The 25968-nt window shown below is 39.0% G+C and overlaps 1 protein-coding gene across 1 annotated transcript in view; it reads right to left on the bottom strand.

Annotated features, from left to right (window-relative positions):
• Window positions 1–25440, bottom strand: part of SNTG2 (syntrophin gamma 2) — a 211279-nt gene extending 185839 nt beyond the window's left edge. The window contains exon 1 of the mRNA XM_039715645.1: window positions 25369–25440. Coding sequence (XP_039571579.1) covers window positions 25369–25440 — 72 coding nt within the window. The remainder of the gene's footprint in view (window positions 1–25368) is intronic.
• Between the last annotated feature and the right edge of the window lie 528 nt (window positions 25441–25968).

Here is a 25968-nt window from a genome sequence, read left to right as displayed (position 1 = left end):
ACAGCTCTCTGTGAACTGTTGTAACGTGAGTCAATCCCTTGGGCAACAGCTCCCCCCAAACTGCTGCACCGTGGGTCACTCTTCCACGGAGTGCAGTCCTCCAAGTACAGGCTTCTCCAGCCTGGGAGCAGGGGCCCTCTCTCCACAGGCCTCCCACAGCTCACAGCCTCCTCTCAGGCATCCAGCTGTTCTGGTGTGTGCTCCTCCACAAGCTGCAGGTGGATCTCTGCATCCCTGTGGATCCCCATGGGCTGCAGGGGCACCATGGGCTGCACCACGGGCTGCAGGAGAATCCCAGCTCTCGTGCCTGGAGCACCTCCTGCGCCTCCTTCTGCACTGACCCTGCTGTCTGCAGAGTTGTTTGTCTCATGTTCTCACTGTGCTTTTCTCTGTCTGGAATGAAAACTGCTTCTACAACCTTTGTTTTGATATCTTCCTAAATATGCTCTCAACAGAGGGACTTCCACCATCTCTAATTTGCCCAGCCTTGGCCAGTGGCACGTCCATCTTCAGAGGCATCAGGGATTCTCTCTGCTGGACATGGTGGAAGCTTCTGGAAGCTTCTCAGAGAAGCCACCTCTGTGACCCCCTGCTATCAAAAACCAGGCCATGCAAAACCAATACAGTGTGCTAACTGGGATGAACAGAGCTTAACATCGAGGAACAATACTGACTCCAGTAAAAATAAGATCTTTCACAGGTAGTAATGTGAAATGTGTCGGCTTTCCTTTGTAACATGTTAAATCTCTGCATATTTTTTTTCTGTTTTCTGCTCTTTAACACCTACTTTCTGCTCTTTAACACCTACCCAGGACCTCTGTCAATTGGAAACAGAGAATGATTTCATACACTGTGCCTTTCTTTCATCTCCGCAAGAACTGTGTTGACGGAAGACTAGAAAAGTAATGAATTCAGCTATGCATCTTTTTATTGGACTGTTTTGTGAAAAGCAAACTGTTATTAAAATTTTCCAAAGTATTTCTTTATGAAAATATTAATAGCATGAGCTTTAATGTTTCCTTCTATAACATGTACATTCTACTACTTTATCACTCCTGAACAATATAAAAATTCTGTTTATTACAAGCATCTAGAGGATAACTCAAAAGCCTTGAGATGCATATTAACAAGTTTTGCCAAGACTTTATTCCTCTGTTCTCTCAAAAAGTACTGTGATGCTCCCTTTCAAAAAAAAAATTTAAATATAAAAGGATGTCTCTTTAAAGCACTCTTCACTACAGAGATTTGTTATTTGCTTCTAAATGAAAAAAATGTTTTCTATTAATACAAAACAAGAAAATTTTCATAACTAATTTACTTTTGTCATAATATGGCCTTAAAGGATTGCCAGAAGTATTATAGTTAATCATAACAAATTAAGTCTTTCATTGGATTTGCAGGAAAAGCCTGAGTGACAGCCACAATAGTACAGCATTACAGAAATTGAAACATTCATATTTTTCATCTTCTTGGGAAAGTAAAACTGACCCATCAAAAATTAATTTAAATTATTCTATTTTAAGCTGATTAAGACTCATACCTGGAGCAGTCAGTTATTTTTCTGTCTACGCAATATCAGAAGGACAGTTGACTAATCAAAAAAAATCAAAATTATGAAGAAGATACAGAAGTCAGTAAGAAAGATATTTAAGTATCTTCCTAAGTATGTGAAAAAAGGTCCAAGTGCAGTACATGTCAGCAGGTCCTTATGTAAAGTCCTTTATAATTCCCTCTCACACAACATCTAATTGTTTTAGAGTCTTGGAAGCACTGCACACAATGGGCTCGTGAGGCAGAGCTCTGTTTGCTGGCTCTGTAGATACCCAGACAGGGAAGGCAAGGAAGGGCATGGCTGCAGGCTACCAAGCAGGCAGACAGGAACTTCCTTTTCTTTGCTCCACAAGTATCTACCACAAGTAAGTTCCAAGCACAAGATGGTAGAGATATGATTAACTTCAGAGCCATTCCCAAAATGCAAAATAACCATGGTTTTAGTACAAGCACTAACATGGCTCTACATCAAAATTTTTTTAATGGAAAAAAAACCCTGTGATGAATAAAGCAATTAACTCACAGTTCTCACACTGAGTGAGCTGCAACTTTTCAGCCTGCAGAAGCAAAGGCTGCAGGAAAACCTAACTGCATCCTGAAGGAGACTATAAGAAAAGCTGGAGAAGGACTTCTACATGGGTTGGCAGTGATAGGGCAGGGGGGGAATGACTTTGAGATGAAAGATGGTAGGTTTAGATTAAAGTCTATGAGGTACCCAGGCTATACCTTCACCAAGGGGGCAACATTCTCCCTTCCTTTTAAATAGAAAGACTCAAGACTCCTGCACAACTCTCACCAGATTTGATTTTTAAAGCTATTTGCAATTATTTTCAGACACATATGACTGGCAAAACAGTCTATATATAACTGTTCAGTGTGAAAATCACCAAATTACTTGACAGAAATTGTATGCAAGGAATACTGGAATTTTCAGTTGTACAAGAGACAATGACTTGCATGTTTTGATATTCCTTTCACAAAATCAGTTCACTCAACTGCACTTAAATTAAGATCGTACAAACATTTTTCCCACTGTTCATCTCTGCCAATCAGATGTTCATAGCTATTGGATCTAAGTAACATGTTCTGGTCAGACATACAAAATCTTGATAGGAAGGCAACAATGGTTAACCATACAATTTTTTCTGATATCTGCAATGACAGTTGAAAATTTATTCTCCACATTAATTTTGATCACAAGTTCCAGAAAGCAATAAATCAAATTTTGCCAGTAGAGATTTCTTAAGTAAAAGATATGACATTAAGGCTTATTCTGTCTTTAATTTTTTTCCAAACAAAAATTCTTTTAAAGTCTTTCATGTTAATAGCACTGGTGAGAGGCTAATACTAAAGGATGCCAACAGTATCTGGGAATGTAATTGTCTATGAATGTCTATGCACAACATAAAGACAGTGAGAATGCAGGCTGTTCATACAGCCACGAACAGGACCTCCCTGTGATGGTGGCAATGAACTTCTGCATCTCACAGAAGCACCCTCAGACACTTAAGGCCACCACAGTCAAAAGGTCATTTCTTGAAAATGACGGGTGAAAAATTTGCAGCTGTACATGGCCAAGGTGGGAGGTATTGGTGGGAAACTTTTGATGGCATGTGAGGAGTCCTGCAAAGATATGAGGATGTAGTTGGCCAGGGATATTTTCAACAAGCACCACTAAAAGAGAAGTAACTGGTGGTAAAATAGAAGAAACTCATTGCAAATTACCTTAAATCATCTATAATTGTATTGAAATTTGCATTATATGACTAAGACAGAAAATAATGAAGTGTCCTAATTGTGTCTCAAGACATTTAAATAGAAATTATATGTAGGGCTTGTTTAAATGTCACTTTATCAGATGCTATAATTTTCATCAAAATTACTCTTTTAATTGTCTTCCCCTGCTCCCCACAAAAGTGCAGTTCCCAAATGACTATGTGAATACCAACCATTCTTATTTCACTTCATTAATAATAAAGTTAATCTATGGTAGTTAATAAAGTATATACATTTACTGAGTTAAAACTAGTGGAATTCTGCTAAGATGTATATTATGGAAAGGAAGTGGCTCCCAGGAAACACAACTTAAAAACATGCCCTGCTTCTTTCAATAGCCTTCAGCACATGCAATTACCCAGCAACTCACTGGGGACAGAAAACAAATAGAAAAGGTTTGGAGCATTCTTGCTTCAGTTGCCTAAAAAGTTATTTCTTCCTAAGAAATTACTTTCACTTATCAACCTTTGTTTCTTTATGTAGTTGTTACCTAACTGTGTTAGCATTACTTGCAAGTATTCTCCAAATAACTACAAAACATAAGCACGCAACCATCCCTTATACTTCTGATTTTGTGTTATCTACTATATAGTACATATGTTAAGAAGTCACTCTAAAGACACTGAGTCACCTTTAATTGTTTATGTAGAGTTTTAATGAAACACTTTGAAGCTAGACAGCAACTCTTTGATCATTAAAAGCTTAAATGAGAGACTCAAGTGTATATCCTCAAACTTGCAGTTAATCTGAATTAAGACTCAAAATGAGGGACTGATTCACATTTCAAATAAATCAGACATCTTAAGATGACAGTGGCTAACTGATTAGTGCCCAAAATATGTCATTCTTATAGAGAAATTAATCCTTAGAAACATTTACCCTGTAACTTTTATTGGTAACATTCTGATATGAAGACCACACTCAATGTGCAATACATTCATAGAGAAGCAATTTCAATTCTTCTTGGAGTCAATAGACTCTTAACAATTTACATGACAGGAAGATTTTATAATTTCAATTTTGCTCTCAGAGCACAGCTGAAAGAAGATAGTATTTCAAAATTACATCACTGCATTTCACACCAATGTAGAAAATTCCACAATAACGGAAGAGTGAAATGCAATACTAGGTGGTTTATATTTTGCATAATGGTGGTTTGATTTTATCCACATTCTTTCTAAAAGGAGAGGCATTTGTTCACATCTTTCCCCTTCTACTTCCATGATTATGTCCAACTGTACTCGCAGCATGTACATAAAGATACACACACCTTTTTAAAGTGATTAAATCAGACACATCTAGGTTTGAAGAAAGTTGAAAAGAACACTAATACAATAATTCCTGATGTTTCAGTAACATCACATAATATTTTTCCTTTAAAAGGACAACACACTTAGAACAGCTGTTCTAGTCTAGTTAAAATTATGCTTGGTAGTCTCAAAAAAGGACACAGACATACCTGAATTTACAAAGAGATTGTGGTTAAGTCTCAAAAAATAACAACTTAGTACAAGAAAGGGGAGTGTAAAAGCATACTGCTGTGACTCAAGTGTTTAAGACTGGGGATCCCACAGTCTCTAATCAGTATAAGAAGGAGACAAATAAGTTAGACTTTGCCAGGCAGCTGCAAACCAAGACCCTCACATCCACCCAGCCACCCAGCTGAAAGTGCAAAATTCCGGCTCTCTTCCAGAGCCCAGCACTTGAGCAAAGTCTCTCTAGTCCACCATATGAGAAGATCATGTTTACTACTTCATACTGAACAACAGGAAAATCACAAAAACATTAATCTTAATACAGATACTAGGATCCTGTGATACTAAAACAAAACAAAAAAAATTGTTTGGAAGAAGGGAGAGTAGGGGTCTGTGAAAACATCCAGCTTGGAATGCTTTTGAGTCTGTCATCTTTGCTTGGCGAAATGTCACAGGACTTCTCTCAGATGCATTTAATAAACCTGCACCTACTTAACCACATTCCTCATTGTGAGCGAATGCTGCTTGTTCTTACATGCAACATGGGACAGTAATCCTGAAATCCTCAGCTTAGTGTCAGCACAGAGCCAGCAGCTGACACTTATGTGTGCTACAGATGCCTTACAGCACTGGCTGTAGTCTTCAGCTTTTAGTCATACCATGACTGCAGAGCCATGCTAAGAGAAAGTGTTGCCTTCAAATTGAGATATAACTCCCTAATTTGTCATTTATTGCAAAAGTCCTAAGGAGTTGCTTTAAGTTTTTCTCTATTATAGCTAGTTTCCTACTTTCTCTTCTTTATTTTAATATTAAAGGCTTATGAGTCTGATGGATGAATATAAAATAAATGCTCCAATTGATTATTCAACCAAGTTCCATTGATCACAGGAGGTTACAGTTGCATGCACAGCACAAAAAATAAGCTGTATTATCAAGTACACGAAACATTATTCATACTTACACATAATTAATTTCAAAATAGTAATAAACTTAAAAGTGAGAACTATATAACTTCTCCACACAGAGTATAATAACTATTTCACTTACTATCCTATGAGTGACTTTTGGGACCTCTAGACTGCTAGCTCACAGTCAAGCACTGCAATCACATGGAGTAGCTATGCCCTCAGATTCAAGATTTCCATGCTACATCCCACAATGGTAAGGAAAATCTGTCAGTCCAGTGCAGATATGGATGTTCTCTGGATCACAGTCTTAGAAAAGAAGTTTCAAAATAACATAGAAGCATGTACTGTAAACGTTAATCTTCTTGGTGGGAGAGGAGTTGTTAAGACAATATTGTCACAGACATTACTAGGTTTAAGAATTAATTTTCTGCTAAAAATAGTGAGAGTATACATTCTAGTGTAGTCTTCATCTAACTTTGGGCTCCAGTGAGAACTAAATACTTCCCTATATTTGTCCTAACCTTTCTCATCTGCATTTTCCACCTGACAGCCTATTTATGAATTTGTGAATTTTCAATTTAAAGTGTTACTATGTATGGAAATAATTTGAAATTACCAAAAGAGATATGCTATATTATTTTCAAATTTCAATGAATACCAATTTCCACTATTTAAACACCCCATATGTGTTGCTTTCTCTTGTATTTTGGTCAAGCTTCCTCCAGAACACAGAAAATTTGCAATCAAAAATCACTTCTTCATGGATATACATAGATTAAATACTCCTCATTTGACTCTCTATCTCCAACTACTGTTGTCATTTTATCAGACCCTTTACTGGGCAGCACAGACACATTAGAAAGAAAATTCTGGTGGTAGAGATGACAACTATTTTGCAATGTACCATTACAGATTTGAAAGAAATTCAGAATCTATTAATTTCATTTGTTCTTAATGACAGAACAAGAGGCAACACTTCAAGCTGCAGTAGGGTACATTAGCCGCCCTACCAGAGGAAAAAATTACACTCACCAGATCATTAAACAAACTGCCAAGTGAAGTTACAGACTCATTATCACTTGAAACATGACACCTATCAGAGAAGCCAGCAATAATAAATTTGTCTTGCCAAAATGGTAATGGGTTTTCCACAAATTCCAGAAGAAACACATTCCAAAACTAAAATGGCTTGATTACATTACAAGAATTACTTGTTATTATAGTCTGCATAATTTTATTTAGTCAGTAAGAAAGCACATGAGAAATGCTACAGCAAACAGTCTCTTGAAATATTACTGGACTGGCAGTGTATTTAATGAAGCTTTTTGTTATAAATCTTCACCTATTTTCTTACTGTTTCAAAATTGATATTTTGAATTAAAAATCAACTTTGCATAACATAATGCAGTTTTGGGCAGAAAATAAAACTCCTTTAGTTCTGTTTTTGCATGTATTTTCTGTACACATAAAACACCTGCTGTCACGTGCTGTACACCTGCTTGTCATTTATCTCACTCTATACCTTATGTGAGAAAAACCATCAGGTATGGGACTGAACACAGCCTTGAGCAGCCGCTGTGGCAGTGGCAGGGCCTGGCTGTCACACGCAGCTCTGCACAGAGGGCACTCAGTGCCCAGGAGCAGCTGGAGCAGGGGCTGCTCCTGAGGGGCACTGAGCTGGCAGCAAAGGGGGCTTGGGTGTCAGAACCCAGGACATCCCTCTGGGTGCCCTGAATGGCTTGGGCTCCTAGCAGGGAGCTCAGAGACCCTGGCAGGAAACCAAGGACACTTGCATTTTTGATTTTAACCCATGGAGCAAATTACCAACCTTGTGTAAAGTCACAAATGTTTAAGTGGAATGATAATGAATTTATCACAGGGTGAAGAGTGGAATTTTGGAGATTCTTAGAATAGGGGTTTAGGAGGTAAGATGGAGGATTTTGGGTGTTGTCTTGTCCTTCTTCCTCCTTCTTCCTAGCCTCCATCTTCTGTGTGATATTGGCACTTTAAGATTGGTTTACAGTAGAAGCAGACAGTCTAACATAGGTGATAGGTATTGGAAAATAATTACAAATAAAGTACATGTAGTTGACACCAGCCCAAGGGCGGGCAGTGTGCCGCAAATCGACCTGCTAGACAGACCTCTGCAGGTCAGGAAAAGAATCTAAGAGATAAGAGAAAATAAACAACCTTGAAAACCAGAGCTAAGGAACTCTGGCTCCTTCTTCAAGAGCCCAGCTGGAAGAAAGAGACTTTTAAACCATCTCGGGGTCATCTTGAGCACAGAGACCCTGACATTTGGGCACCAGACTCTGAGAACCAGGCTAAGGGGCCAGACAAGGCCAAGCCAGGAAGCCCAAACAAATTGTGAGAAAAGCTGGTGCCAGTGTGGATCAGTCTGGGGGAAAGGGTGTCAGGCTGGGCTGAAATGGACCCCCCGAGCCTTTCTTGAGCAGGGAGGCTACAGCCTAGAGGTGTTCTCAGAGTTCAGACAATTTACCTCCACCATCAAAATGCATTGGTTTTGGTTTTGAAGGCACAAGGGCTTTATGAAATGCCATGCTGTAATTTAGATTTTGCATTCTGGTTTGTTTCTCAGCTTTAAAGCAAGTTTTATCTACAATGGCCAGCTACTTGTGAAAATTAAACCATTTCAGTACAGGTAGGGTAACTTCTGTCAGCATGGTACAGCTCCTACTGTACAAAGATGGGCCATGCTTAAAATGAGCATCTCTGCAGACGTCTGCCACACTGGGAGGAGGCTTCCTGCCAGCTTTAGTGACTTAAATGAATGGCACAGAAATTTTAAAGTGAGAACTGTGAAAACATTAAGTTCACTAGCATGCATACGTTAATTTAGAGGGAATGAAATTAGCAAGGACAGTAAAAAGCACTACAGCAGTGACAAACACCACACTGCCTGATTTGCAAGCGCTGTCTTTGAACAGGTTTCCACAGCTAAGGAGAGGGAAAATGAGGCCTGATATTTAACCCTAACACTCACAAATTTTCTTACAGATATCTCAAGCTATACATTAAATGGCTTTCACAGACAAAACATCAAAACACATGCACTGAAGCTTCAACAAGAGTCCTCTTCCAAACAGAAAAGTCATTGTCAGGCTAACAAAGAACTGATCTTGGTCCTGAAGGTCACACGCTTCACTTTGAAGGATAGCCCAGAATAACATTTTGTAAAGACCATGAAAAGGAAACACGTCACAAAATCAAAAGATAGAATCTTGAGCATAGAAAAATGCTAGCTGTGAAACAGCAACTAAAGTTAAAATGATTGACAATTCAGCAAGGTTCTTTTTTTCTTCTTAGATATTAAAGCTAATTAAAATTGGTGAAGTCATCAAATCATTTGAGGCTTATCCTAAATGTAATATAATCTCATCTGAAAAGCATGAAATTGCTCTGCCTATATCTATTACTTCAATTCTTGGTAACTATTATAGTCATTCAATAATCCAATTACTATAAATTACATTGCAGAAGTAGGTCTATGCAATAGCCAAAATAGAAGAGAGTTGTGACATTGTCTGCACAACATTAATTGACAAAAGAAACTTATTAGGTAAAACAAACTGAAGAAAACAAAGTTTTGTTTTGACTTCCCACAATATGTATGTCTGAAAGTCTTCCAGCAGAACAGTCCATGAACATTTATACATTTTCAAATGCAAGAGTCAAAATGTATATTGAATCTATAACGTAATATTAACATTTGCTTTTAATGCAGTTTGGAAAGTGCTGTTTGACTTCAGCAAATATGCACTCCTGGACGCTGATCAAAAAAACACCTTAAAATACAAGAACAACATACTCATCCATGTAAAGTTCCATTTTCTGGTGCCTGACACAAAAGGGTTTCATCTAATCCTCGTAAGTATGGAGCTAGTGAGATTCAAGATTTGCATGCAAAGAAAAATTTCCCAGAAGAAGGGATATTTAATAAAGACTGGTATTCATCATCTACTTCCAATGGTTTAAAATGTGTTTTCAGTTCAGAGCTTTTTAACACAAATAAATATTTATCTTAACTTTATAAACAAAAGGAATAGTTTACTTTGGCTAGAGTCTTAAGCCAAAATGTCTGATAAGAATCTAGCAGCTCAGTGTCAGCTCCAGAATCAAAGTCAAAACCACACACGTTAAGAGAGAAAAGATGATATAATCTGAGGAGCTCAAGGCTGCAAAAGGTTTGACTGAAAGAGTGAATGGAGAGTAAATCAAAACCGTTACATTGTCCAAACATTTGTAATCAAAATTTTAAATGTAAATTTAAACTCCACTAGACAGTGAAAATTTGCAATATGAGCCCACCTGACAAACAACGAGTTTAGAAAAATGATTAGCTGTCATGCAAAGTTAGAGAAATGCTAAATGATAAGAAACAACCTTTGTATTTTTCCTGTTTTACACTCCAGTTTATGAGGATGTAACACTCAAATGAGCAGGTCACTAAGCCTGATGGAAACCTACTGTCACTGATGTTCACAGCCAGCTGGGTTCTGTGCTCTGGTGGCTCTCATCTACAGCTACAATCAATATGACCCAGTGTCCCCACCCAAAGATACAGAGCACTACCTTCATGCCACAAAAAAAATATTAGAATTATCCTAGAAAATTTAATATCCTTCCAAATGCCTTCTTCACTTGTATTTACAGAAGAGAAACATTTTACAGAACACTTAAAACAATACTGTGAAGCAAAAAGCATGGGGGGTTATTTTGCAAATAATTGAAATATAATGATCACACAAATAACTTTTCAGTGCATATTTCACTATATGTAACTAATGAGTTTTGTAAAATCCATATCCAATAAAAGAAAACCTCCAAACAAACAAAGCATTAATTATCATCATTTGCAACTTATTTTTCCTTTTTGAAATTATGAAAAATATCAGGCAAAAATCTGAAGTTTTCGAAAAAGTAACTTTTCAGAAATTGTTGATGTTGTTTTCTTCTATTGCTCTGGACCAAACAGCCCAGGAAAAAACCTGTTCCCATACATTTCTTTAAGGTATTGAGCTTTCATATGTATCACAAATGAAATCTCCCTCTCATGGAACATGAAAGCATATTCTCTGAAATTCTTCCTAAGTGCAAAGCACAGTCTGGCTCTTTAAATCTCCAGAGCTACCAAGAAGTAATGTGAACAAGGAACAAAAAAAAGAATATTGACACTTATGCACAAGACAAAATAAGACACAATCCCAATTCTGACAGATTAATTACAAAAGTTCATACTGATTTATAAATTGTGCACCCTCACTCAAGTTAACACATCCCACAGAAATTACACTTGCATGAATGAGATCCAGTGGATCTAAAGTTACTGTCATAAAAGTGTAATAACTTATGTGGAGTGAAAATGAAAAAAGAAATAATTAAGCTACAGTTTTAATATAAGTTGTGAAATAACTGCAGATGTGACTTATTTGAATTTCTACATGGAATGCAGAAAAGAGATCTACTTACTGTGTTAGTGTTTGAGGCAAATAAAATATTTCTGTTATATCTAGAAAATGGTGACAACTACAGCTGTGGAAAAAAAAAAAAGTTTTACTGAAAATAAATAGCATGTTTCACTCTTTTGCCTTTTTCTGTATATCCCCTTACGTTTTGCTTGGTACACTTCCTTCTTTTTTTACCTCTGCATGCTTTAGTTTGTTAGTATTTCACCTTTTAAATACATATAATTTTTCTCCATGGTTACAAACCAGATTTGCTGATTCTCTGTCCTGGTTGAGATTTCAATTTCTATTCAGCCAGCTCATGACCTGAGCACTTCTATTATAATGAAAATCCTGAACAGCACAACACATTTTTATCAGCTACCGTTCATTTACTTTCAGCTTCTTTTTTAAAAGTTCTGATATTAAACAATTAAAAACTGCAACAGGAAAGCTAAGTTTGAATTTGAAATGTGGTTGTCTATAGTAGCAGTCTGTGGTAGTCTGACCCAGTAATACATCTCTAGTATTTTGCCTGTTTTAAATGGGTAATTTGCCATCATTTGTCAACAACACCAAGCTGTGTGGTGCAGTCAGCAATGCCAGAGAGAAGTGATGTCATCCAGAGACCTGAGAGGTGGGCCCATGCAGACCTCACGAAGTTCAACAAGGCCAAGTGCAAGGACCTGCTCCTAGACTGGGACAAACCCAAGCAAAAATATAGGCTGAGTGAAGAATGTATTGTGAGGAACCTGGAGGATTAGACTTGGGGGTGTTTGCCAAAGAGAAGCTCAAAGTGATCCATCCATATGTACTTGCAGCCCAGAAATCCAGAAATTCAAACAGTCCTGGGCTGCATCTAAAGCAGCATGGTCAACAGCTCAAAGGAGGGGATTCTGCCCCTCTGTTCTGCTGGTGAGACCCCACCTGGAGTGCTGCATCCAGCTCTTGGGTGTCCAACAAGCAAGGACATGGACCTGCTGGAGTGAGTCCAGGGGAGAATCATGAATATGAGCATTGGGCTCCCCATAGAAGACTCTGGGGAAACCTGAAAGCAGCTTGTCCTAAACCTGCTCTCTAAAAGGGTCCTCTTACAAGAAAGCCAGACTTTTGGCAATGGTTAGCATGTGTTGGTTTTAGGATTTTTTCCATTTGTTTCTTTCTCTTAAGGAATTTTCTCCCCTTTTGTTGCTAAGAAACAATAAAGACTGGCACTTAAGAGAGACAAAAGAAGTAACCACAGAGAATGGAGAGGAGTGCAGCTGGCTTTACCATCCTAACTGAGGGACAATCTTCTGGGAAGAGATCACAAGACTTGGGCTGGAGGAAGGGGCTGGGCGCAGCTCCCAGCCCTCTCTCACTGCAGCTTTGGAGAAGGATGGTCGAGTTACTGCTCACTGGGACAGAATTCACTGCCACCATCAGAGCCCAGCCCTGTCCTACTTCTTCTGCCATGGGGGAACCTTCACTCGTGAGAGCAGCCACTGAACTGGGACCTTATGAACACCTTACCTCACTAAATAAGGGACTTCCACCATTTGATGGGATGCCTCAGGGGAAACCCCAAGACCCCGAATCCTTTCCCCTTCAAGAGAGCCTTTCCCTGCTCTGTTCGGGAGCTGGGCTGCCACTACCCTGCCCCATCATGCCTCCGCTGCTGATCCCAAGTTTTTTTCCAAGACCAGCTCTTGCTACAGCTGCAGAGGCTCTGATACATCCTGTCTTTTCCCATATCTTTGCCTGAAAGTCCCTTAACTTCAAAGTTATAATAATTCAGAGGGAAGGGGGTCATATTCTCTATTCCAAAGGAGGTTCCTGCCTTCCTAGGCAGACAGCTGTCTTTCAAACCAGAACAGCGTAATAGGACAAGAGAGAGTAGACTTCAAGTGGAAGACAGTAGATTTAGATTAGGCATTGGGAAAAAAATTCTTGGGAAAAAAACTATGAGGGTGGTGAGCTTCCTAAGAGAGGCTGTGGATGCCCTGTTCCGGGAAGTGTTCAAGGCAAGGCTTCCACACCATTCTATAATTCTATGATGTGACATTAAAATCCATTACTGAATGCTGGAAGTTTCAAGCTTTTAATAAATAAATTGTTGCAGAAAGGCATTATACATGTCACATTATATAAAGAAGAAATCAGAACTATAATATTAGCTTTCAGAAGTTTCCTAAAAATACTTTCTTTGTGCCACTGATATATACTCATTAAGTTAAATCTTCCTGTTAGAAAACATAGTATTCCTAGTTGTTGTTTAGTAACACAGTGTACCATGGTCATTTTACCATGTGGTTTTCCTGTACTTCGACCTCTTTAGATCTCCTTCTGCCTTAATTAATTTTATATTCAGCATCTTCAAAGGAACAAGAGCTTTAATGTGACCTTTTTTTTTTTCCCTGACAAAATTCAGACATTATTATACTAATTAGAACATTATCTGAAACGAAAGTACTGGATACTGATTCTGTAATTCCATCCAGGTTATCTTACTTACATTTCACTTCTTGAAGTACCACAGAGAGGATCAGGTCCTGCATGAAATGACCCACTGCAGGGACCCCTGGAGATGTCTAGTGCTGCCTTCTGCTCAAAGCAGGGTCTGCAGTAAGAGGTAGACCCACAACCACTACCTCCAGAGTCCAGATATTTAACTCATGTCACCTATCCAGATCATAATGTACCCGCATCCTTGCTATAAGAATACTATAGGAGAGAGTTTCAATAGCTCAGGATACCAGGCACACGAGCAGATGGGAATAGGCCCCTGTTTTAGCGAGGTGGGTGTTCATAAGATCCCAGTTCAGTGGCTGCTCTCACAAGCAAAGTGGCTGCTCTCATCCCATGGTAGAAGCAGCAGCTCTGGGCTGGGCTCTGGCAGCAGCAGCAAATTCACTTCCCCAAGCAGCAGCTCTGACCATCCTCCTCCAAAGGCGAGAGAGGGAACAGCTGTCCCAGCCCTATATTTTATCAGCCCAATTCTCCAAGTATGTGTGTCTCTCAGAGGCAAACACCCAGATATGAGAAGTGCAACATTTTTAACAGTTATGATCAAATGCATTTTAGTGCTTGGCACTCTGCCATGACCATTTCATGTATTCTTACTGACTACATCTCAGTAGTGTAGGCAGTAGTAATTCTCACCCACACACAGAAGGGTACCATTTAAATGGAATATTATTTTGCTTATACAGCAGTTACTCAACATCCAACAAAACTCGCAGATCCCAAAGCAGGACTAGACTTTTAAGTCATAGGTTACCCTGGACCACCAGTGGAAGAGTTGTAAACTGTTAAGTTTTGAAAAACTAAGGCAAGGTGTTATGTTCCAATTAAATGAGGCAGTCATAAAAAGTATCTGCAGAAGTCATTAGTGGAAGCACCTTAATTTCACATAAGAACATAAATTAGTTCCACAAGATATCTGATCTGTAAATATCAAGCAAGCTGATGAAAGACTGTTTAGACTACAACGTATGACTAGTGTGTCTAATTTTTTACTCTGTGCAATAATGTTCAAGATGACAATTTTCCATTATATTTAAACAAGAAAATACTTTTCAGTATTTCTTGCAGATAATATATAGAGAACACAGAATACTGCTTTGATTATTCTTTCAAGTCACATCCAATTAAATGTAAGATAATTAATTCTTAGTGAGCAAAAGCCCTCCTAATGAAACATAAACACCACAAATAGAACCAGAGATTATAGTCAGATAGTCAGTTACAGAGAAATATTATTCTTAGACCTAAATAATGTTTCCTCATCTTTCATTTTGGAGACTATTTTGATTACTTAATTTAAATGAAAAATATTCCTTCTCCATAGGACAAGAGCTTTTCAATTTATATTGATAATACTCTCTTGGCTGGCCTCTATTTGCCAAAGTTTCACAGAAATACTTAAAAAATGATGCTCTGCAAAACAATCTACTTTTTGCCAATTATAAATTCCATCCAAAATGACTTTATAGAATGTCATTATGTTAATCTCACACAGTGCCATAAACTGTGGCAATAGGTTGGTGGATTTGTTTTAGTTTTTTGTCTTATTTCTGCTAAATATGCTGGACTAAGCCATAATTTTTTTAAGGTAGAATAGTCTGCCTTACAAAAAACCATTTTTATAGTTTTCCCGAGCAGACAACACTAACACTAATTGCTTAAAATTATGCATGAAGCACTCTCTGTACTTCTTTGTGGTACTTGGCAATGAATCACATATTGGACTAATAGAGGGGAAATTTTATAAATTTTAAAAGATGAAGTCTTCATTTATGCTATAAATTGATGAAGCAAGAGATTTTTACAAAACAGAATTAGGTTGAGCCTAGTCGGATTAAAATGACACTGGTATTATGAGAATTAGAGTCAACTCCAGCAGGTTTACTACACTTAGGTATTTTTTGTTATGAAAACTTCAGCCAGTTGACACTGAGTTAAGCTCAGCAACATTCATAAAGGTCTGTCAAACTGCTAAAAGATACAAAGAAGAAACAGAGATATCAGAGATGTAAGTATGAACTTTCTCTATTACATGAAAATACAAATAATCCATTAAAAACAACCCAGTACTCCCTGAGGTCTAGGCAACATGTGTCTACTTACTCACCCCTTTCACACCCATTCTCTTTTTAAAACTACCCTATAATGTTTCTGACTGTAGGCAAAAAAAAATATTCTGTTCATTTTTTTACATGGAGAACAAATGGAGGACCTACAAGAATACATGTTCTACTAATGAGACTGTCTGATTTATTTTTATTAGATCTACAGCAAGGATTATGAAGAAAGAGCACAAAGTAGTGAAGTACAGAATTAGAGGAGTAAACAGGCACAATAGCACATAAGCACAATTAGTCACAATAAACTAAAAGTTGAAGAAATTATAAAAAATCCCTATATCAAGTCAGCTTGTCAGCTGTGGTTGGTTTGGGTTTTTTCCTTACTGTCGGTAAAATATTACACATTTTTTCCCTCTTTCCTGACATTTGAAAGGAATATTCTTGAAGATTTAGTCACAGATGGATCCAACTGCTACAAGACTGCCCTCAGGAAGAATTACAAATCTAATTTTTGTTTTCTTATTCAAAAGGTTTAATTACAGGTAGTAAAAGTATGAAGAACGAAGCATTCCTTCAAGCTACAATTTATATTATCTGACTCGCTGTCATAAATAACAGAGAGCTTCTTGGGATTATGCATGCAAATCAGATTTAAACTATATCAGTGTAAGTTGAACTACTAGGTTGGTGTGGCAGCATTTTAAAGATGAGAGGACACAGTCTTAAGCAGCACCAGGGGAGGTTTAGGTTGGACATTAGGAAGAAGTTTTTAACAGAAAGAGTGATTGGGCATCGGAATGGGCTGCCCAGGAAGGTGGTGGAGTCACCATCCCTGAAGGTGTTTAAGAAAAGACTGGGTGTGGCACTCAGTGGCATGGTCTAGTTGACAAGGTTGTGTTAGGTCACAGCCTTCATGACCTCAAAGGTCTTTTCCAACCTAGTTAATTCTCTGATTTTGACAACTCAGGCTTCATACTTTCTTCCTGGGCCATCTTCTTAAACCATCTACCTTTAGGAGTGTCCACCTATTTCAAAGCCAAATATGCTTAAAGCAGGCAGCTTTCTTATTAGATTAAGCATGTTTTCTGAAAAAAAATGTTGCTTTTCAAAGTCCTTTGAGAACAATGTATTCTGCTACATCCCCAACTTTGTTTAAACAGAGTTGTGACAATGCTTTTGTTAATGTCCTGTTTAACAAAAAAAACTACAACTGTTAAAACTCCTAAATGTCTAATTTCAAGGAAAAAACTAATTTTTTGTAAATGGAGAGTATGCTGAACAGATTTAAGTCTCAACTTCTGAAACTTTATAAGTAGAAAGTTTTGTATCAAATTTTATTTGATTGGGAACAAAGATGTGTAATTCTAACCAGTGAATAAATTAGCCCATATACAATTTCTGTCATCCTTCCCTTGACATTATGGAAATGACACTATGGAATGAAGTGGTAAATCAGCCTTAAACTAATGTTAGTCAGTGATTTCATCCACAGTACATTTCAATAATTTTCTAATGTAAAATGAGTATGAAGTTTGTCTTAAACATATAAAAGAAATTGGATGTTTGTGTAGAGTTAGATTCAGTGGGCTGAAGTATATCTATTGACTACACGTTATCTGAAGACTGAGAAAGTTTTTGTTTAATGTTTGATAACCTTGGAGGACATACAATTTCTATAGATCATAAGAATAAAAATTTCTTGCCTTATAAATTGTAAATGATACTACTATAACACATACTTCTGTGATTATCGGTCACAGAAGTGGAAAAAGTATCATATAGTTAGCCCATGTATAATACAGCTTTTGTCAGAGAATAATGTCTTTTTTACCCCTCTACTTTTTAGATATTATGAATACAGACACATACAGTCATGCACACATGTTCCACTAGAATCAAAGTTTCCTTTAATGATCACAAAATCCTGTAAAACAGGCCTGGAGATTTTAGAACAGTAAAGTTACTCTTCAAAGCACACTAGGAAGTCTAATCCTTTTATGTAGTGTATTTTTTCCCTTATTATTCAAAAAAGAGCATTCTGTTTAGCACACCCAGCATAAGAACCATATGATGTACCAGATGCCTTAGTAAATAATTCATCTCTTAATGAAAGTACAATAAATAGTTGCATAAAACTGTGTGACGATGCAACTGATAACTACCCTTTCAAAACTAGAAAAAGAGGAGATTTTTTTAAAGAGCAATAGCTATATCACAAAACAATACTGTCAGACTGAACTGGAAACATATGCTTAATTACGCTTCAACTGTATTCTGGAAATGAGCACACAGCACAGATTATTGCATATCCTCATATTGCTGCTCCATCAGGGCTCATGAAGGCTGGCAGAAGAATGTCTAAATGCTGCATTTACAATGCCTAAGGCAGCAGGATATGTTGAGAAAGAGAGGAAAAGACATATGATATAAAATAAGATTGTAATGCCTGCTTGAAGTAAGCATTTTACTGGTATAGAAGACACTAGTATTTTATTAATGCAACAACATTTATGAGTAATTCCTAAAGCCTTTCTAAAATTGTGACTTAATACTGTTAAGATAGGATTTGTATGGAAAGATGTGCCCATGAATTCCCTTGCAGTATCTATGTCATAGCTGCAGCCAGTGAAACAAATGAAAAACCTATCCCTTTGCTTGTTGATTTAACAGGCTTGCTGGAGAGGAAGATGGCAACATCTTGTGACAAACAGCTTTCAAATATGCGTGTGTTCTCATGCTATCCCATAAGAGATCAATTCTTCTGACACTTTCCTCCAATAAACTTACTATTTGCACATATACCTAGAGGAAAACCACAGCTTTTATACAGGAAAAAAAAAATATTATTCCTTACTATCTTCCATTTTTTTTAGCACTGTTTTGAATGCGTATTTTTGTTCTCCTCTATTTTTTGTGTTACATATTGTAACAAGATGTATCCATTTTCATGGTAATCCTAAACATACTAGTCCTTAGTCAGACAAGTAGCAGCGACCAGTAAGTTAAATGAATGAGATTTCTCCAAATCTCATTACTACATCTGTTACTAGATGGCACAGGATAGTGAGTGATACAGTGAGAGGAAAAAAGAAATCTAATTGAGATACAAAAGAAAAGAAATGTTTGAAAAACATTCTCTACATAATATACGGGGAAGTTTTATCAGGTATTCACAAAAAGTAAAGTACTGAAAGACAACTTCCTCAATCCAAATTCACAAAGAAAACCCCAAAACCAACTCAAAACTTTAACTGAAATCTCTTTCCTTCAGTTTTTCCACTGATAAAAGTAGGAACAATAACACTTACCCACTTCACAGAGTGAAGTTTGAAACTTACCATGTTACTCTACATTTTCTCTGGTGTACAGATTGATATTAACATCAGTGAGTAAGAACCACTGTTGTATCACTGTAGAAATGCTGTCCACCAGCATGGACAGTGTATCCAACACAGTTTTTTACTGACTGTGTGAGAACAGACCACGACAAAACAGAGTCTGAGCCTCTCTGAGCCCCATTTCAACTAATTCCATTGTAATCAGGCCTCCTGGAAAACCTGGGCATAAACAAGAATTCCCAACAAAAGGTAAAACCAAACCACTGCTGTTTTGTGGCATGGAAAAATCATCAAGAGCTGATGATACAGATTTGACACCAAAAGGTTTTGATTCCGGCCCCAGGTAAGACTGCTTCTGTGGTCCTCAACAAATCATTTAAGCCTGTCTGCTGCACTGGTTTCAGTCAAGGAAGTGCTATGGAATTCAGCCACTCTGACTCTGGGAAGTCACTGCGCTTAAAGTGAGGATGTTAAGCACCCATGAAAAAAAGCTACTCCAGATGCTCTTTGAACAGCAAATGGCATTACACAGAACTTGCCTGTTTAGGGAAAAGGTTTCTCCTTAGCTTTTAATCATCCAGTGACTTAAAATTCTCAGATAAGCTCTGCAAAGGTAAAAATCACAAAACAACAGGCATGAAACAGTCATTCAAGTTTGGCATGGTGGAGAGAAGCATTATAAGGGTAATGATTTTAGAGTATCATACAGCACGAGCATGTACAATGCCTCCTTAAACACAGTACAAAAACCCCTGATGTTTTGCATTGATTTTTCTGCCCACAACTTCTCTAAATATGAGAAGTGCATTTTGTCCCTACATAATCTGAACTTCACAAGGAGATGATAAATGAGATAATATTGATTAGATTGTGCTAAAGGGTTCCAGCTCTTCAAGGTTATATCCTTTAGAGAGTTTGTAAATCTCATTATAGAAATCTGCCTGTTGATATACATAAATAAAGAGTGGCAGAAGTGTTCCAGTATGACAGCTCTCACTGGAGTCATGCTGTTCTTCAGACAGAAAGTTCAGACAAGCAGGTACAGAAGAGCTCAATAGAGTAGAATCACCTTCCCTTTTACAAAGAAAACAGACCAATAAAATTTAGATCAGAACTGCTGAAGGAGTATTACTGACAAAGAGTGTCTGTAGTGAAACACAATCATGGGCCTCAGTTGGCTTTAACTGTCAGCTTCATCTGTAATGTGAAGGATGAGTAAGTCCACTAAATTGTTCCAACTAATTTAACATGCAGTTCTTATAGTAAATGAATTTTAACTTCAGGAGAAAGACAGCAAGAGTATTTTCTACCTTTTGGTGGTGAAAAAAAAATCCAAAAAATGTCAAGAAGCACACCAAAAAGAAAGTGCAATAATCTGCTAATTTCCCCTGGAGTTCTGCATTCACTCTCAACTAAAGCAGGACAAGAAGAGGCACTTAAACTGGACATCTGCTTTTTAAAACCTTCAGATTTCTCCCTGAGATGTGGCAGGAGGGAAGGGGCAGGTGAGGTGTGGGGAAGAGTATATACTGAAAGAAGCAGGGGTCCTTCTGTCCTGATGGGCAGGAGTCACCAGTGCACGATGCCAGCCACAAATGCTGACAGCACTAGCCACAACAGAGAGCAATGCATGCAATCATTTCCCTTTGCTTGGCACTCATTACACTGCAGACATGTTTGGGCCCTGCAACACAAAGAAACACTCTGACAAATGAGAGCAAGTCCCGTTCAAAGCCTACTGAAATGGGGTAGGGGTGGAAGAACTTCCCAGTGAGAAAGGCTGAGTAAGCCAGGCCTGCTTGGACATAAGGCTTCGAGGGAGGAGCTAACAGCACACCCCCAGTTCACCAGGAAAACAGCCCAGCAGGGAGCAGCTTGCACAGAGAGGTTGAGCAGTCTCCATCCTTGGAGGTTTTAAAGATGCACTGGGAAAAGACCTGAGCAACTCAATGTGAATTCCACATGGTCTCTGCTTTCAGGGGAAGGTTATGCTTGTGGGCATCCCAAGGTCCCTGTCAACCTGAGTGAATCTGATTTGTGTTTGCTGTCTCCATCATTGTGATGCCACTGACTAGCAATAGGTGTCAGTTTTGCAGGAATGTGGTCATGCTCTGTTCCTTTCTGCTGACCTCTACTACCATTTCTATTCTAAGCAGTCTCTGAACTCTCAAGTGAAAGTGATTCTATTTACATTCATCTCATAAAACGTTTAAAGCATCAGAAAAAAACTCTGCCTACAATATGAAACACAAATCTGAGGTGTAAGAGGAATACCAATGCTCTTCTTTTTCTGAGCAGCAGGTGGGCACAAGTCTTATTTCCATTAAGATGTTAAAGCCATAAGCTTGAATATGGGTTTTTTTTTTATCACTGATAAGAGTTTTTATGAAGATATTTACAGGTAAAAGCCATATTCAGATTCGGTTTGTGAAAGCAAGGAAGCCAAGTGAAGGAAAATGAAACATTTGATCACTCTGATATTTAGTAACTGTTTGGTAAAGTCTTTAATAGGATCTTGAAACTATTAATTTCATTGATTTTTTTTTTTTTGGGGGGGGGGGGGGAACATCTTCCCAAATAAGCAGGAAGACAAAAAAAATTTACACTAGAAAGTAATTATTAGGCTTCATACACTAGAGTACACAGACACCTCCTCCTTGTCATGAAGCTCCACTGTTTTCTTGTGTTTCCCATCCCCAAATCAGAAGATAAATTCTGTTCACTTTACAGAAAAAGTTTCTGAAATCAGCTTTTAAGAAGCAAGGAATTTTAATAGAAAATTAGTATCTGTGAGAAAAAGCTTCAATTAGTAAGTATATCCTATTGATTTGTATTGTGGCATAGACATATCTTGGAAACAACCTTGAAATCCATGCCACCACATACTGATAACTTCTCATACAAATCATGGGAAAATTGAAACTTCTGACAGTAATACACAGTATGACTGAATGGATTCCAGACTTACTAAAATACTGGTGTGGAATAAAATGGTGGTCATCTATTTTACAAAACCTTCAAGATTAATTGTTGACCCTGAAAACATAGGGAGAAGACAAGACACCGAGGCTTGTGGTAACATGACACCTAGTGTTCACTTTCAAGAAGCTTCAGTGTAGGTGAGTGCCAAATGCTCAAGAAACATCAATGCCCCAGGACCTCTTTCCAAAAAAAAAAAAAAAGATAGATATTTAGCATCTCTAAGCAAGTGCCTAAATCACACAGAGACAGTGAAAATCGAGAGGAGAAAAGGAAAATCTGCCTGTGCTGCACTTGCCCTTCTTATTGAGTACACAGTTTGGGTAACTGCAGAGAAGAGTGCTATCCAAACAAGGTTCATGTTGTTGCCTTTTTAATTTGGGTTTCTGCTGAAAAAAGAAGCAGTCCACCTATTGATCTTCTTCTGATTGTGTATGGAAGCTAATAGAAAACTGGATTTACTACATATAATATGCACAAGTTTAAAATAATAGTCCCTATTAAAAAAAAACAAAAACCAAAAAAACAACAAAAAAACCCAACCAAACAAACAAACAAACAAAAAAAACCAAACCCAAAAAAACCAACAAACCCACAAAAAGTCTATTTCTACATAGCAATGAACCATACATTTATTTATTCTTTTAAAGTCGTGGTGTATCAACAGTACAAGAGCCTCTTAGGTTACCATTCCCCTCCAAGTTTCTAGCAGCACAATGAAAACCACAGTAACTAATGCATACTAGCTCAATGAGACCATAAAATCCACGTAAGAACATGGCACAAGCACTCTAACATAGTAACAATTACTAAGAGATATGACCCCTTGAGTATTTCCAAGGGCAAAGAGTGGAAAGGATTATATGAAAATCAGAACAAAAAGTTCACTACAGATAGAGGAAACATATACTGATTTTTGAAATCAGATGAATAAGAATCCATGTCTGATACTGAATGAAACAGGTGTTTCATTACACTGAGATTGGCAAAACATTAAAGACAAAGTCTGACTGAAACTTCAGTTCTACAGAACTGAACATAAACAACTGCACTTCAAGAAGTTTATAGGTACATTGATATAGATACAAATCAAAACATGCATGCAAAACAAATTAGTATTGTATTCCAAATCTAGAATTGTCTTTAATTTAGAAGTATGCTGAGTTGTTTTCCAGGGGGTAGTATTTAACTGCTATCCTTCTGAAGAGAAAAAAACCCACCAAGACAACCCATCTATCTTTTAGTATTAATCTTGTCCAGCTACCAGAATCCCAAACAATTGATTTGACTCAGCAAGCAATATTTAGTAAACACTAACTACTGTTATTATATCTTATTTTTGAGAAAAATGTGCACACAGTCAATATGCAGGCATTAAAATACACATTTTTCTTTTAAGAAGGTAAACAGGTCTAGATTCCAATACTGGTAAATAACTTAAGAAGATGCAAGTCAAGCACTTGTCACACTGTGAATTATAAATCAAGTTCTTATTTTTCAATACATTTTGAGCATAATTTTCTTCAGAAGTTTAGTATGTGGCATATCTGGGGAGACAAGCAATTATGAACTCACCTAAATAAAAAACTGCCATATGATGTCCCTGTTGAACTTGAGTCTAAATTGCTTTTTTGCTTGGACTATTTATGAATTCCTTTTTTCAGTCACATACGTCTATCAGAAATAGCCAGGAAAGTGAAGCTATATTTGTCTGTTTGTTGGAAACAGACAGCTTGTGAAAGCCTTAGATTCACAGCACTGTTTCTCATTTAGTGTCAAGGTAAATTGTGTAGTCACAAGCCTTTAGTTCCTCTTGTCCAAGAGGTCAGTTCACCATTCATGAAGTGCCTAGTTTGGTCCCAGCAGAAATCCCATGATTAGCAGCAGAAATGGCATGTCCTATTGGTCTTAAACATACACATTTGGCATAACTGCAAGTATACCAGTCATAAATTTCACCTAATAATAGTGATTATTCCTCACCTTTAACACTGAAATATCCTGAATTGCCATACAACCTACTCAGCTGTTAACATTTTAGATAATTACTGCACAGAATATTTTTGCAGTTCCTGAATGGGTCTTACAAATTAAGAACAGTGAAACAACTTTAAAACACAGAGGTTTCCACAGTAGGCTTGATTCCATTATTTCTTTTCGATTTATAGAAATTCTAAAAGCTCAGAGGTTAAAATTATGTATCTCCTCACACACAGTCAAAAGATAGATGCAAATACAGGCTGTGAAATCTTCTCAGACAAGACAACAGTTTGTTTCCACAGATTTATGTGCAATTGTCATACGTGCTTATGATGACAGGTGTCCTCTACACCCTTTTCTTCTACACTTGAATTTTCAAATATTACTTTCATTTTTATGATTACAGAAGCTTGAAGTAGTTACAAATTCACTGTGAGGGAGAACCTGTCTGTTGAGTCAGCTTGCATGCAGCTGAGGCAACTTCTAAACAACACTCTGGATAAAACATCAGGAAGAAAAACAGTTTTTCTTTTAAAAATTGCAAGGTTGTGGTCACTGAAACAGCTCGAAGGATAGGGGGAAAAAAAGTTTATTTTAGCACTGCTACATATTTTATATAAATACAATGAATAATTTTGTAGCTAATGATCGAACGATTGCAATGGCGCTTCAACAAAACAATTTTACATGCCAAGAAGAGCGGCGTGTTAAACCACAGAGTCTGTAATGATTTTAAAAGGTCCGCAGGGCAGACCTCCTACATTTTATATAAACCAGGACAGCGGAGAACCGCCGTCAGAGGGCATCATTCATGAATGATTCGCCAAATACGCTGCCGTGAAGTAGCAAGTTATTTTCTAACTCCCTCACTGGCTTCTCCTAAGTGCATGAGGTGCTAAATACATTCAGGTAGCTGACCTTTGGTTTTTTTGGGTTTTTTTTTGTTTTTTTTTTCTTTTTAAAATTTATCGTCGCAGGCTTGCAGCTGGGTTTCAAACTGAGCGATTCAGTGCGGTCCCCGGGAAACTCGACCCTCGCGCTGCAGCCCGTCACGGCGCGCTGAAAATCGCGGCCAGGATGAACCGGGACAGGTCCCGCCCGGCCGCGCTCGGGCCCCGGTGCCGCCCGGCTGCGGGAGGGAGGCGGGATGCGGCCGTCCCGCCCGGGGCGCCGCGGCAGCTCAGCTCACCGCCCCGCACCGCCCCGCTCGCCGTCCCTCCCGCAGGCGCCTCCCTCCCGCCCTCCGGGCAGCGCCGCCGGCGGGACCCTCCCCACCCCCGCCCCGCCGCGGGAGTTGGCACCGGGACGGGCTCAGGGGGAGCGGTACTTGCCCAGGTGGGGACGAGGAGGCTGCCGGGCCGCTCGAGCGGTGCTGGAGGAGGCTGCTTCCCCGCCACGCTCATCTCCTCCCATGCAGCTGGCGTAGTCCTCTCAGTCGGGCGGCTCGGCGGGACGCGGCGCCTCTGGCACCGACTCCCAAGCGCCCGCCCCTCCCCGCAGCACCGGCGTCCCGGCTCCGCGGGGCAGGCTGGCTCCGCCGGGCAGGCTGGCTCCGCCGGGCAGGCTGGCTCCGCGGGAGAGGCTGGCTCCGCGGGGCAGGCTGGCTCCGCGCTGCCCTCCGCCTCCCGCGGCCGGGCGGGGCGGGATGGCACGGGGGTGTTCGCCGAGGGCTCGGAGCCGGGAGGGAAGAGGCAGGCAGCGGCGTGGCGCTGGCTATTTAACTTGGCTCTTCGCCGGGGGAAGGTGCCGCCGCTCCCGCTCCCCTCCCCTCCGCGGCCGCATCCCGAGAGCCGAGCTCTGGGTGCTCCTGCGAGCGCTGCCGCGCTCCTCCCCGGCCCCGCGCGGCTCCGCTCGGCCCGCCCGCGCCGCCCCGCGGGGCAAAGGCGGGCGGGGGCTCCGGCCTCCCGCGCCCCTCCGGTGGGGCAGGGGCG

Source organism: Passer montanus, unplaced genomic scaffold, assembly GCF_014805655.1.
Source record: "Passer montanus isolate IOZ18808 unplaced genomic scaffold, ASM1480565v1 scaffold34, whole genome shotgun sequence".
In the NCBI taxonomy this organism is placed as follows: Eukaryota; Metazoa; Chordata; class Aves; order Passeriformes; family Passeridae; genus Passer; species Passer montanus.
This window is presented reverse-complemented; position numbering and strand designations above follow the sequence as displayed.